The sequence below is a fragment of the Phaeodactylum tricornutum genome, chromosome 24, assembly GCF_000150955.2.
Source record: "Phaeodactylum tricornutum CCAP 1055/1 chromosome 24, whole genome shotgun sequence".
Classification (NCBI taxonomy): Eukaryota; Bacillariophyta; class Bacillariophyceae; order Surirellales; family Neidiaceae; genus Phaeodactylum; species Phaeodactylum tricornutum.
In genome coordinates, this window is record NC_011692.1 from 426,504 (window position 1) to 439,882 (window position 13,379).

Sequence of the window (13,379 nt, forward strand, 5' to 3'; positions counted from 1 at the left end):
CCGAATCGGGGACCAAATATTGACAAACATAACGACCGCAGATGCTTCCTCTTCAAGTGTGTCACTGGTGGTAGTAGACAGTGCAGGAATGGTGCGTTTGCTTGTTGTCTCTATCACTCCTAAAGAGAGTACGCACTGGACCATTTCCTTTCATACCTTCGATCTATTCAAAACAGAGATACGGAGGACGACCAACTTGATTGTTAGGGCCTGTTCAGTGCAGCTTATTGCCGTATCGTCGTCAGAGGACGAAAATGAAATTGCTGTATGGTCGGCTAGACCGCACCCAGGTTGTCTTCTCGAAAAAGGCGGCGGAAAAGAGCATGTACAGGATATCAGTTGGGATTATTTTGTTTTTCTGTTGAGAGTTAGTCCAAACTCAGTCGGCACTACTTCAGACAAAACCAAGATTATTGATTTCTCTTTCCTTCGATCTGGCTTTCTAGACGCATCTCCCTCTTTAATCTGCTATTCTGGCAAGAGCGTTTCGATATACCAGCGCTGCGGTGGCGGACGGGACTGGGAACAAAGAACTGAAATTTATTACTCAAACAGTCCAACCTCGTCGAGTACTACAATGACTGCATCTGCTTTTGGCTCAACTGCGCCTTTTGGCGTCTACTCGAACCCATTGGATGTGTTTCCTCACATACTACCTGCCTTGCAGTGTGCCTTTGCGTCATCAGACGAGAGCACCTTCTTACGCTCGGACTGGCACCCGGACTCCTTTCTTGCAGAAATTTGTTTGGATGATAGAGGTGTTAAGGCTGCTTTGGACGACCGACTGCGATCTTTGTTTTTGTGGCTTAGCTCCGTAGGAAAGGATTTGTCGGACGAAGATTTGGAAGGGCCTCTACGTGTAGCACCCCTGCTCATAGTCGAAGAAAATTTTTCTGAAGACAGCGATGGTCAGGATCAACCTCGAGCAAGACTGACTCTGCTAACGGGTCCGGCTACGGACCAAACACTCCCTTCGCAAAATGTCGCGAGAGAAGTGAGTAAACTGAAGAGTTTTCGGGATATACTCTTGTGTAGCATCGATCAGGCAATTCCTGAGTCGTCTTCCACCGTTCAGTCGCTCGATTGCGACCTAGGCATCAAAAAAGAAGAGCTCCCACCGCTCCTACGCACATTGTCTTCTGAAGATTTGGAAATCATTTGGGCCCTATACGATATGCTGGTAAAACCGCCTTGTTTCGACAAGCTAGATAAGCTAGGGCAGCTATTCCTGTTCACCAGAGAAATCTTTCATCGGCTTGCAGCTATTACAAATAAGATAGAAAGCTCGATTTCTACAAGGATACCAATGCCGTCAATGCATGTTAAGATCACTTCGAAGTCCGGTGGGAGTCAGAGTTGCGAAGAAACTTACGTGGCCTCCTCCGGCTGCTTGGCTGCTCTTATGAGCCGCTCTCAAAATAAAATTTTGGACTGCTGCCGTGCAAATGGACATAAGTTTGACTGGCCATTCGCGAGAGACCTTCGCATTGCATTCTGGCTGCGGTCGGATAGGGAGCTTGCCAAGATATCGGAAGAGATCGGCCAGACTCTTTACAGGGCCAAGAAAGAGATAATGGAATGCGCACTATTCTTTGTGATTGCGCGAAAGACGAGAACTCTCCGAAATTTAGCAGCAGCAGATTCGACCGATAGTGGGAGGAAGCTATTCCAGTTTTTGACGTCTCATGACTTCTCTGACGAGCGAGGTCGACGAGCTGCAGAAAAAAACGCATACAGCCTTCTTCGCAAAAACAGATATGGCATTGCATCCGCGTTTTTCCTCCTTGCCGAGCCCCCTTTTCTCAAGTCAGCTCTCGAAGTGATTGTGACAAAAATGCGAGACTCAGACCTTGCTTTCGCTGTTGCGAGGCTAACGGAGAGTTCTGTTGCCGCCCTACAACCCAGTCTGAATGCATCTTCCGTAGGGCTTGGAGGCATACTTGGAGGTGGAGGCGGGTATGCCATTCCACCCGGATCAGACTCTTCGTTGGATGGTGAGGACGGAGAACGTTTTGACGATTGGCAACCAGATCTTGGAATGTATTCTAAGAAGCTGTTGGTGGAACGATTGCTTCCTCAAGCTGAGCGAGACAATGCTCTGAGCGCTATCCAGCTATTATGGCTTGGTAAAATTGAGGAAGCGTCTTGGTGGCTATCCGGGTTCATAGAACCCAGCCATGATAGCGACACGGGTTATCGCTTAGTCAACGATATCGATCACCGTGTATTCGGAACAAGGACTGATGCGAAAAGACAGTGTGCTGGATCAATGAAGCTGTCGAATGCAATTGGCAAGGTAAACTTGCTTGTTGACTTCATCTCGGCTCCGCTCTTGCTTGACGCCCTGGGTGGGAGTCAGCGAGCTCAATTTGCTTCATGTTTAGCAGTTTCGAGTGCGTTGATTGCGCGGGGAGTTGAGATGCCAACTATTCGCTCTCTACTACATTTAGCTGGTTCTCAAATGCTTTTGAAGCATCCCATAACTTGTCTAAGTCCCAGAGAGGACGCGAAACACGGTCTGTCGCCCTCGTCGGCAGCTGTGAAGCCGTCGATATCCAAGTCATTAAGTTCTTCCCTCCAGCCAAAGCGAAGCTGCAATTTAGCGGTTGCTGCTTCCTCGGGGGTTATGTCGTCCTCTGTTTTTGATTCGTTTGATACACCTCCTACCCACAACTCGAAAGCGAAGGTTTCAGACCATTTTGAGAGATCAGAAACGGTGCAGTCTTCTATTTTCGATGCCTTTGATGCTCCGCCTACCCAAAATTCGAACCCGAAGGTATCAACCCAGGAAGGCAGATCCTATGGGATGCAATCATCCATATTTGACTCCTTTGATCCTCCTCCTCTCCAGAATATAAGTGTTACGGCAGGACGTGATGAGACATCGGGGAACATAGAGTCGTCCATTTTTGACTCGTTTGATGTTCATCCCGGACCGACTGTGAAGGGATCTGCATGCGACGATCGATCCGGAGACGTGCGGTGTACTGCCATTTCATTTGATGACACAAGACAATTATTCAGCGAAAATGATGCCCAAGAATCGAAGGTTTTATGTCCTGTTGACAATAGACCAACTATTGACAATCAAGAGGCGATCAAGAAGTCCGAAATAGCGATTTCTCTTTCAATCTGTCGGAAAGGGATCCCAGATTTGTGGAGCGAATGGCGTTATAACATGCTTTTGTTATGCGCTGGGAGGCGCCTACTGCGTGAAGTGGCGAGCGTCGTAGCTCAATTTCACGGGGACCCGCGGCCTCAGTCAATGGTGTCTTTTTATCATAGCGAACACCCGCTTGTTCCCTCAAGGGCATCTGAAGTACTGCAGCTGAGATGCGACTCCGAAAAAATAATAGGAAGAGTCAAACGGTCTCTGGAGCAGCTTTCCACAGCAAGCGGGTTAGAAACTCTTGTTGTTGTAAGTTGCTCAGTCCAGCTTTTGGGTCATTCCCAACAACGCCGTAGAACACTTTTTACTGTTATTCTTTATGCCGCAGCGCAACAAGATGACATGGCTGATCTCATCGTTCGAGCCGCTGCTTCGGATCTCATTCAAATGGCGAAGAGTATGGTGTTTTGTAACGACGTTTTTGTACTCAAACAAAAATCGCGTTCGCACGCATCTACACAGCATATTCGGCGACTAGCGGCAAGGTTGAGTTGGCAACTAGAAATTTGCATGTGGCTGCAGCGGGGTGGAGGTCTTTACTTATCTGCAAGTACAATCAAAGATGCAATTGCCGCTGTGCGAGTTGGCATTCTCATAGCCAGCTGGAACCGCAACACCGAATGCTTGGAAGCCATGATTCGAAACCAACCAGACTGTTCTCTCGACGACGAAGCAGGACATCCGCTGTGGACAAATTTAAAAAGCTTTACCGCTCCCGAGAGAGAAGTAAAAAAAAACAGAAAGATCTCAAGTGGTGGATGGGAGTTTTTGGTAGACTGCAGAAGAACAGAGGCGACAAAAATGCTGCGATGTAGACCTACGGGGTGCTTCATTATGAGGCCACATCCAAACGACCATGGGGTTTTCACGCTCAGTTTTAAAACTAACTTAGCGAGTGAGGAGGGAATGCCTAAGGATGGCGAACAGCAGCTATCTGATCATGGGGAGTTGGTGAATAGGCCTGAGCAACCTAGTTCTACAGTAATGTCTTCACGGGCTTCGAAAAGAGACGACATAGTTCAACATGCGGTTGTCAGGTTGTCTGAATCTGGATTTCGATGTGGTTCTTTTGGTCCTTTCGCTAGCCTCATCGGTCTCCTTGAAGCCGTGTCAGCATCGCTCCCTTTCAATTTGAGGTTCGATCAACCGCCAGTTGACCGGGTAATTCAAGAAGGATTCCAGCCTTCTCCAAATGCAGTATTTTTCCGAAAGCTAGCCCTCAGTCATGCGGATAGCGGAGCTTATCCCCAGCCAGCCAAAGTACAGAGTTGTCAAGTCCCGTCTTCTCCCAAGGAGGAGCGAACCTCTTCGACATTCCGAACAGGGAGCGAAGATACCAGATCCGAAAAGAAGATATCTTTTGCCTATTTTCTCGAGCTCACGACTCTGAGCAAAATTCATCGGCAATTAAGTGCCGTTGTATCAGTTCACGTTGACGAGGCTCATCAGTCTGATGGGGAGGTCATGACGACAGACGAAAGCTACGAAGCAGCGTCGGATAGTGTTTTATCGCTAATGACTTTTCATGGAGTCTCCACTCCGTACGCTTCTTCGCGGAGGCTTCTTAGTCCTCTGATATGTTGGGGCCGTTCTTTGGAAATTCTTTCCGTGGAGTATGTAGCCCCGGAATTGAATGGCTCTTTCGATCCCAGATTGCCAGTGGATTTTGAGGAGTCGGCCGAAGAAATTGAAATATTTCAGCACGAATCCGCAACTACGGTCGAGCAAGGGGACGCAGTACTTCGACAAATGATCAAACGAGGATCTGGAGTCGATTTCAGTACGTTACGCTTAAGTGACGGTGGTGATTGCACTATGGTTGTGGTTTTTGGAAAGAAGGAAGGAATCGAGTGGTTGCTTTCCAGCGGATTAGAAGCTAGTGAAACCGGCGCTTTGAGAAGATTGAAGATAATGGAGCATGAGAATATTATCGAACCAATTGAAATGCAGCGACTCCCTCTGAAACATAAGGTACCTGAGCACGGAGAAAGTGATGTGAGATACAGGATTGTTGACCCCTGGGAAGTGGAAGCGCTTCCGAATCGTGAAGGCGAGACTCGAGGAGCCTCTCTTGGCAGAGAAAGCTTCTCAAGGTTTAGTATAGGGCAGGTGGCACTGTCATCAGAGAGTACCCTTCGTGATATTGGCGGGCATTCGCTTTTAGAGCTGTGGACCAGCACGAAAGGAGGAGTGCTTTTGACAAAAGCGTTAGCTTCGATAGATACACCTTGGGAACGTGCCGGGGCAGGAGATTTGCTTCCAGGAAATGGAATAATGACCAGTGTTCCTCCGTACTTAAATAGCATCAGGCAGCACTTGTACAGGAACGCGCTGTTTCGCCGCCTCGACCTTCCGCAGCGTTTTGTTGCACTAATGCAAGTGGAGTTGCTCGACCTAAAAAACTTGTCGTCTCCCGGTGGCTCAGTTTCCCTCTCAACTTACGCGCTGTTGCGCCTGAAACGTGACGGCAACAGGGCGGGCTTAACCAACAAAACACGGACACTTGACACAGCAAAGACACATGCCACCAAGCTTGGGAAATCTTCTGGTCCAAATGCCCCGGCGTCCTGGGGAAGCGTCGTTCGATTCCGTTTCCCCCTCCCTGAAGATGTTTCTGTGGAAGGGTCAAGTCTCGACGATGATCGAGAAACACTATTCAAAGGACCCCCGTGTGTACTTCAGATTACAGTGTACGAAAAAAAGCTTATCGTGGATAACTCACTGGGAACTGCAGATATTCGCACAGACGGCCTTTGGAGCGGAGGCCAGCTTGAGGAGTGGGTGCCTCTGCGCTCAGATAAGCAAACCATTACATGGTTTGCTCGAATCAGATTGACACTAAGGTATGAATTAATGTGCCATGCGTGCGACGCAGTATCCATGGACACTATAAGCGGTACCTCAAGTGTTGGACTCCGGAGGATGGAGGAACTCATCCGTGCAGGTGCTTCGGCGCACGAAGATAACAAGCAAGCTACAAGCTCCCCGGATTTGTTGACATACTTTGAGAGCATGGTGTACTAAGAATTTGCCGCTATCTTATCAAAATTGTAGACTATATTTAAAGCACTAAAAAATAAGCCTCAACCAGTCCGCAGTATTTTCGACTTTTTTGAGCAGATGGGTACAAGTACCACATACAATAATAGCATGCAGAAGCTTGGTCCACACACCAGGCTCTCCAAGCCCGCTCGTTCAGAAATTTTGTGGTAGGTAGGCATCTGTTGTTCCCAATACCGCAACTGGTGAGTTTGGTTTCTTCGTGATCGACTGGGACGAAGATCTCACCGACTTCTCTATGGAAGGCATCTTGTACTGTAAAAAATTGCCAAGAACTGCACTCACTGTCACTGCCAAGTGTGACATTATCTAGTATGCTGAGTACAAGGGATATTACAACAGAGGCAAAGTCGGCCGACATTTGGAGCGACTCATAGTATCGCAGCAATTTTAGAGGTAGCTCCTTTCCGGGTATGATAAATTATAGCCACATATTGCTTTATTGATGAGCTCTACAAACGCAAGAACGCGAATGATGGAAATCGATGAACTAATAAGATTTATGACTAGTTTGAGAATTGTGATTGAGTTTGTATGATGCAGCTGAATCGCCAATGACTGTTTCATATGGCAATGACTTGTTTGAAATGTAAACGGGAAGACTAGAACGTTCGTAGGACGTTAAAGCTCTGTATGTAACCGTGATAGGTTCTTTGGTACTATCAATCTTGTCACAACGGATTGGGAGAATATCAGTCTTGTCACAACGGATTGGGAAAGATTTAGTAGGCCCAATGGAATTATCAACACACCCTCGTTTCAAACTTGAGTTGGAGGCAGTTTGGTCGAGATCGAGCAAATAACGAGATCGCATTATTTGATGATGTGATGGCGAATGATGCTTGGTGAAATAATCTGCAAGATTATCAGTACCTTTTCTCCAATGAACATTGAATTGACCTTGCTTGACACGGTCTTTAATCCAATAAAAACGCATGTCTATGGCTTTAGATCTTCGTTGTTTCACTGTATTGTTGACAATTCCTGATGCACATTCATTGTCAGTTTGAATAGGAGTAGCTAACTGGGGATGTCCCATAGCTTCCAAGGTAGTCCGTAATTCCACACCGTCCTTGGCGTTGAAAAATAGTGCACCCAGTTCAGCTTCAGTTGTAGAAGAAAGAACAGACTTCATGATAGAACAGTGCGCGTGTATGGCGCCGTTCAATGGCGGTGGCTTGGAATTTGGCTTGGGGTTCTTTATAGGTTCGGAACTTAGAAAAAAAATTCCACCAGCGCGAGAGCGAGCCTTGGATTCTGATAAATAAGAGGCATCGCTGTGAACGTGTAAGTGCATGTCGCTGGCGTGGTATCGTACCGTTGCGTCTGGATGCGTTGCACTGTAATTTAGTAGTTGCGTGACGGCTTCGGCAGTTGCTTCGGTTCCTTTTGTTTGAGCGGATGCGAGGGTGCCGAGAGCAACAAGCATGGTTGAATCCACCGCGCAAGCATAATATAACAGGGTACCAATAACTTCTTGAAGACGAGTAATGCCAGCTTTGTCGAGCGGCGGAGAAAGATCAGTTTCGTTGGTGAGCTGAATTTTTACACCGTACGATGGTGGAACCCACGCGTGAGGGGAGTGTTGAGGTCGGGCTGGGGACGGATGTTGGAACCGTTGTAAAGCTTTTCGACGTAGCCAGGCATGGCCATGTCAACGTGGCGCTGTTTGTAATTCCAAGTAAAGGTGAGACCGCAGTAACGGGCACCGGTCCAATCTGTCGTTACCGTGTAAAGCTTCTCGAGACAGTGTAGTAAATGCTCGGCATGTTCCTTGCCCACGTATTTAACTCCAAAGTCGTCAACAACTAGTGAAAATGAAATAGGGCGCGTTTCGTGGGTAAAGAAGCCTGGAGTATGCTTGGCTTGATGGTATCCGTCGAGAGCTAAGTGATCGATGAGGCGGTCGTTCGCAATGCGGCCTGCGTGTGGGAGACCGTACATTCCTTTTCGAATTTCCACTAGAACGTTGCCGTTGTGAACTAGCGGGGCAAGCTTGTACTGTTCCATGATGCAGTCCGGTATATGGACTGCAGGGATGCGCATGTACTCGTACACGGGGAGGGGAGTTCCCAAATAAAAATCCTTGAGGTCGCAGGTCATAAAGCGTGCGCCTTCAGTGGAAATTACGCTGTTGATGAGGATCTTGATGGCTGGTAAGGCAGCTGTAGGGGTACTTGTGGGTCCGTTGTACTCGATACGGTCGCCGCCGACAGTGAAACGGATGCGGTATTTTTCGGCCTTGTGTGGCTTGATAGCCGCTACAATCTTCAGGTAAGTGGCCTTGCGGTCGTGCGGCTTCGCGGTATGCGGAATAAAATGCATCGTGTCGGTGCCGGTGGGCATGTTGGGTTTAACGCCTTGAGATAGGCGGCCCATCTCGTTGGCAGCGGCCTGAATCCATTCGGGGCCGTGTTCGGAATTTTTGAGTTTTGAATACTCGAGAGTGGCTCCGGAATTGGGGTCGACGACGGCGTTGGCGCTGTCGAACGAGTGTCCTGGGTATCGAGCGGCTTGCAAGCGAGTTCCGTGACTGTGCGGAGGTGTTGGGACCTTGGGAGAAGGTACGACGGGTGCGGGTGCTGCTTGGGTAGGAACAACGGATATTGAAGTAGAAATTTTTTCTTTCAGTTTGCGAGCGGCCCTACGACGTGCTTGGCGAGGGTTGCAGGTGACAAGCTTGTATGTCTCAGCCTCGGAGTCCGGGGGAGGCACCCTCGGAAGTGACTGCGGAAGGGCGGCTGTGGCGGTCGGCACCCTCGGAAGTGATTCAGTGACCGGGTCTCGGAAGCGGACTTGACAAGGTGAAGAAGTAGATGAAGTTGGCGGACTTAGGGTTGCCGTGGGAGCAACTGGGAGGGACGAGTCAACTGGGTTAGCGGCTTTCGAAAAAATATCTGAAAGTTGCGAGAGGGCTTCGCGTTCGTTGACCGAAAGAGGTGATAAAGGCGACGCAGGAGAGGGATGTGCCAGAGCATGGGCAAGATCGTGAGCGGCGGCGACAATTGTGTCGCGAGACGAGGTGCTGGGCATTTTGACTTGGCTGGGAAACCAGGTCAGAGTGTCCGAAATGCGTTCGCTGGTGGTCTCCTTGACCCAGACGCGATAGCATCGGTAATGATTCATGGCGGGGCCAACGTACCAACCGTCGGCTGCGTGGGGGGCCCAAGTTCTGCGAATTGACGGTTTTTCGTGTACAAGCACGCGGATGCCCGGGGGAGCCAAAGGGGTATGATTGTAGTCGAACGAGCCGTGGAGTTGGGCCCAGGACGACAGATTTGGGTTGATACGAGACCCTCGAAGAAGGTTGAGAGTCATGATGGCTTGTGGGAGTAAGCAATCCCAAAGGTGGAGCGGAAAGTTCTTGTTGGTGCTGCACAAACCTGCAATGAAGTGGTTTTTGAACGTGCGGATTGCCCGTTCGGCGGCGTTCCGACGGTGCACGTGCGGAGGAGCTAATTGAAAATCAATGTCAACAGAGGACATGAATTGTTGTAACGCAGTTGAGGCTTCGTTGTCTAAGCGTTGGAGTTGGGGGCGCAAACCTTTGGAGGACAGCATGGCGTGAGCACGCTTGTAGGCGCTCAAAATCTCGGGACCGGTGCGGTTCTTCATGGCTTTGACATGAATAAAATTGCTATCGTAGTCATAAACCACTAGCATGTATGCATTGCCGGAGCTTGAAGTGGTAACGAAACGGCCGGTAGGGTCAGTAAAAATTTTTCCGGTGACTTCGGCGAAATCGGCGTACAAAAACTGCGTCCTGGCGGCTGGAGGGTCTTGTACGACAGGATTGGTGTCGAAATTGATGTCATCAGGATCAACAGAGGCAGACAGGGTGACCTTGGGCTTGGTTGAGCGTAGGTTGGACCGTTGCTGGTCAAGGTGTCCCTTGACCATAGGGACGGACTGTGGGGGGTGCCGTTTTACCTGTGCAGACGTGATGTCCGGAAAGGTTGTGAGGCGGCCTTTGTCAATGGCCTTGCACCATGTCGAAAGTTGTGGCGAGAATAAGGATGCATGAACAAAGGCAATGCGGTCGGCAAGGGTCCCTGAGTGGTCTCCGAGGTGATTCGCAAAATTTTTGTCGTGCAAAGGCGCATGCAATTCAGTGGCGGGAGGATTTGGCGTTACAGGGGAGTCGAGGGTCCACAATCGGGTGTAAGGAGAACGGCCGCCGCGGAGAACGACAGTGTTATTGAGCTCAATGCGGACTGAGTCGGATGTGAACGTGGCGGTACAGCCGTGGTCACAAAGTTGGCCGATGGAAATGAGGGATCCATTCGAGAGACCAGGAAAGATATGGGCGGTACGAGCTCCCGGCGGAAGCGAGGGAATGTTGAGTTCGGTGATGTGACTCGAAGTGATTGTGCGACCATCAGGGAGGACCACGTTGATGCCGGGGACTGTCGGTTGGCAGTGTATGTGAGCAATGTTGGTGCTCAAAAAATGTCCGGTACAGCCAGTGTCTGCAATGGCGTCGGGAGGAAAAAATGGCGGGGAGGAAGCTAACGGAGGAGTGTTTGGTGCAACTGAAGACTTATTTTTGTTATGATAAGTATTCAGCGGCACACTCAACAGTTTGGCCGTCCCCCTTTCCTATTTGGGCACCGGTGGCGTGTATTGATAGGTCTTGGTCGACCCGCCTTGTTTGTCGTGCAAGGTAGCGCCAGTTTTGTGCCCCGGGGCCTGTTTTTCACATGTCGCACTGGTGTGCTTCGTGTTGTGAACGATGCCGTGTGTCCAGCAATACGATTTTCCCTTGGTGACAGTACTCTGATTTGCGGTGTGATAACCTGCAGAGCTGCTGGTGGCGGTGAGGGCGAGATCCTTGTTGGCCTTCTGGAAATGTTTTTTGAAATTTGCCAAAGTTTTATCGGCTTCATCTTTATAATGCCAGTCGCGAGAAGCAAGATCAAAGAGCCCGGTTTTTTCGATGATCTGGTAGCCGATGCGAGCGATAATTCGTTCGTCCATGACTTGGCCAGACGCGATGATAAACTGATTGCCTTTGTCAAGCTGCTGGAAAAGTTGCTGGATAGGCGTTGGTGGATGCCAGGCGGCTTTCATGCGTTCGTCGTTAGCGATGAGATCCGAAGCCTGAATTTTACCAAAATTTTCCCAGAGATGAGAGAGGATTTCGAGGGGAGAGACTTTGTTAAAGCCTCGTGTAGGATGACCGAGAGATTCAATGTATTCAATGGGAATGGCTTCAAGGAGTTGATTTTAATGGCGTTGTGGTAAAGGTCAAAAAGCTTTTGACGTTTGTCGTTCTGATGGTTAGCTTCGATAATTTGAGGAGCTGTGGCGTTGGCAGCGTGAACTGGGTCGAAAGGCGGTTGCACAGGAGGAATGCATGGAACGCCGTCGGTCATTTCGAGGTACTCGGTTTCGGAAATTACGAGAAAAAGGTGACCGTGTTGGCCGTCTCCAAGAGTGGAGGAAAGGGTCTCCGCATTGTCGTTGATTTCATACTGCAGCTGATGGAGCGACAAGTAATCGGGTTCGGTTGTCGCGGTAGCAATCGGTGTGAGTTTGCTGTGCGGAAACGAGTCAATGAGGTCTTTGGGAGTAGACTTGGTGGTCATGATGAAGAAAGCGATCGGATCTTTCGGATGTGGTTTTGTTGGCCGTGCAGGTTAGACTGGAACTTGTTTGGCAGACAACAGAGGAGAGGACGAGATGTCGTTGTGTGCGATAGGTGATATCGTGAGGAAATTGGAAAATTGACGTTCTTATTAGTTCTATTGATGAGCTCTACAAACGCAAGAACGCGAATGATGGAAATCGATGAACTAATAAGATTTATGACTAGTTTGAGAATCGTGATTGAGTTTGTATGATGCAGCTGAATCGCCAATGACTGTTTCATATGGCGATGACTTGTTTGAAATGTAAACGGGAAGACTAGAACGTTCGTAGGACGTTAAAGCTCTGTATGTAACCGTGATAGGTTCTTTGGTACTATCAATCTTGTCACAACGGATTGGGAGAATATCAGTCTTGTCACAACGGATTGGGAAAGATTTAGTAGGCCCAATGGAATTATCAACAAAAGTACTACCTATTATCTTTTGAAATATTTCTTGTTGCACAAGAATTAAACGTCTCCTTCGAAGCCTAGAAAGGCATTGGAAGACTAAAGCACAACAACAGTTGCGGCGGCAGCGTGTGAAGACGAATTTGGTGGACCTATTGGGGAAGCACATACTTTGCTTCACTCTTGGCGAGTCTTGGGGAGACAACAAACTCCTGACCCAAAGCTTTCGTTCCGCCAAGCAATGAACAAAAGCTAGCGGATGCTGGCAATTGAGGCTTCCAATCCATGACGTACTGCATTCCAGCCACGTCTTTTCTTGCCGTGGTCCAAGCGCAACGGTAAAGACGACGACATCGATCCTGATCGCGCTAATTATTTTCAGTCACTGATTGGAGTATTGCGATGGGCAGTTGAACTTGGTCGAATCGACATCATGTGCGAAGTGTCTATGTTGTCCTCATTTCTTGCGATGCCGCGCGAGGGACATTTAACTGCTGTTTTCAATGTCTTTGCTTATTTGAAATCTCACAATCGGTCACGCTTGGTTTTCGATGATACTTATGCTGTGATCAACAACCAATTTAAGGAAAATGTGGACTGGACGGACTTTTACGGTGATGTTAAAGAACCGATTCCTCCAAATGCACCGCAACCTCGCGGTAAGGCTGTTGAAATTACAACGTTTGTTGACGCTGACCATGCGGGAGACCGTGTTACTCGTCGTTCTCGTACAGGTGTTTTGATTTATGTGAATCGCGCTCCGATTATGTGGTTTTCTAAGCGCCAGAATTCTGTCGAGACCTCTACTTTTGGAAGCGAATTTGTTGCACTTAAGACCGCTACTGAGATGATTCAAGGTCTATGATACAAGCTACGTATGATGGGTATTCCTATCCACGGTGCTGCAAGAGTTTTGTGCGACAATATGTCTGTGGTTTATAATACTACAGCTCCGGAGTCGATGTTGAAGAAGAAGAGTAATGCCATTGCATATCACTTTGTTCGTGAATGTGTTGCCGCGAAAGTTATCAAGATTGCGTATGAACCTACGGATACAAATTTGGCTGATGTTCTTACAAAGGTCCAGCCTGCTCCGAAACGTCAAGAACT

At 48.7% G+C, this 13,379-nt stretch overlaps 2 protein-coding genes across 2 annotated transcripts; one reads left to right on the forward strand and one right to left on the reverse strand.

The window, feature by feature from the left end:
* Window positions 1-88: 88 nt before the first annotated feature.
* On the forward strand, window positions 89-6,268 carry PHATRDRAFT_49814 (predicted protein; the record flags this gene model as incomplete). The annotated part of the gene is made up of 1 exon (XM_002184506.1): window positions 89-6,268. The coding sequence occupies one exon, from the start codon at window positions 89-91 to the stop codon at window positions 6,191-6,193; it is 6,105 nt and encodes a 2,034-aa protein (XP_002184542.1). The 3' UTR covers window positions 6,194-6,268.
* Window positions 6,269-8,856: 2,588 nt separating this feature from the next.
* Window positions 8,857-11,817, reverse strand: PHATRDRAFT_40608 (predicted protein; the record flags this gene model as incomplete). Its single annotated transcript, XM_002184579.1, has 4 exons — window positions 8,857-9,024; window positions 9,101-10,768; window positions 10,841-11,263; window positions 11,341-11,817. 4 exons carry the CDS (start codon window positions 11,815-11,817, stop codon window positions 8,857-8,859), a joined length of 2,736 nt encoding a protein of 911 aa, XP_002184615.1.
* Window positions 11,818-13,379: the final 1,562 nt, after the last annotated feature.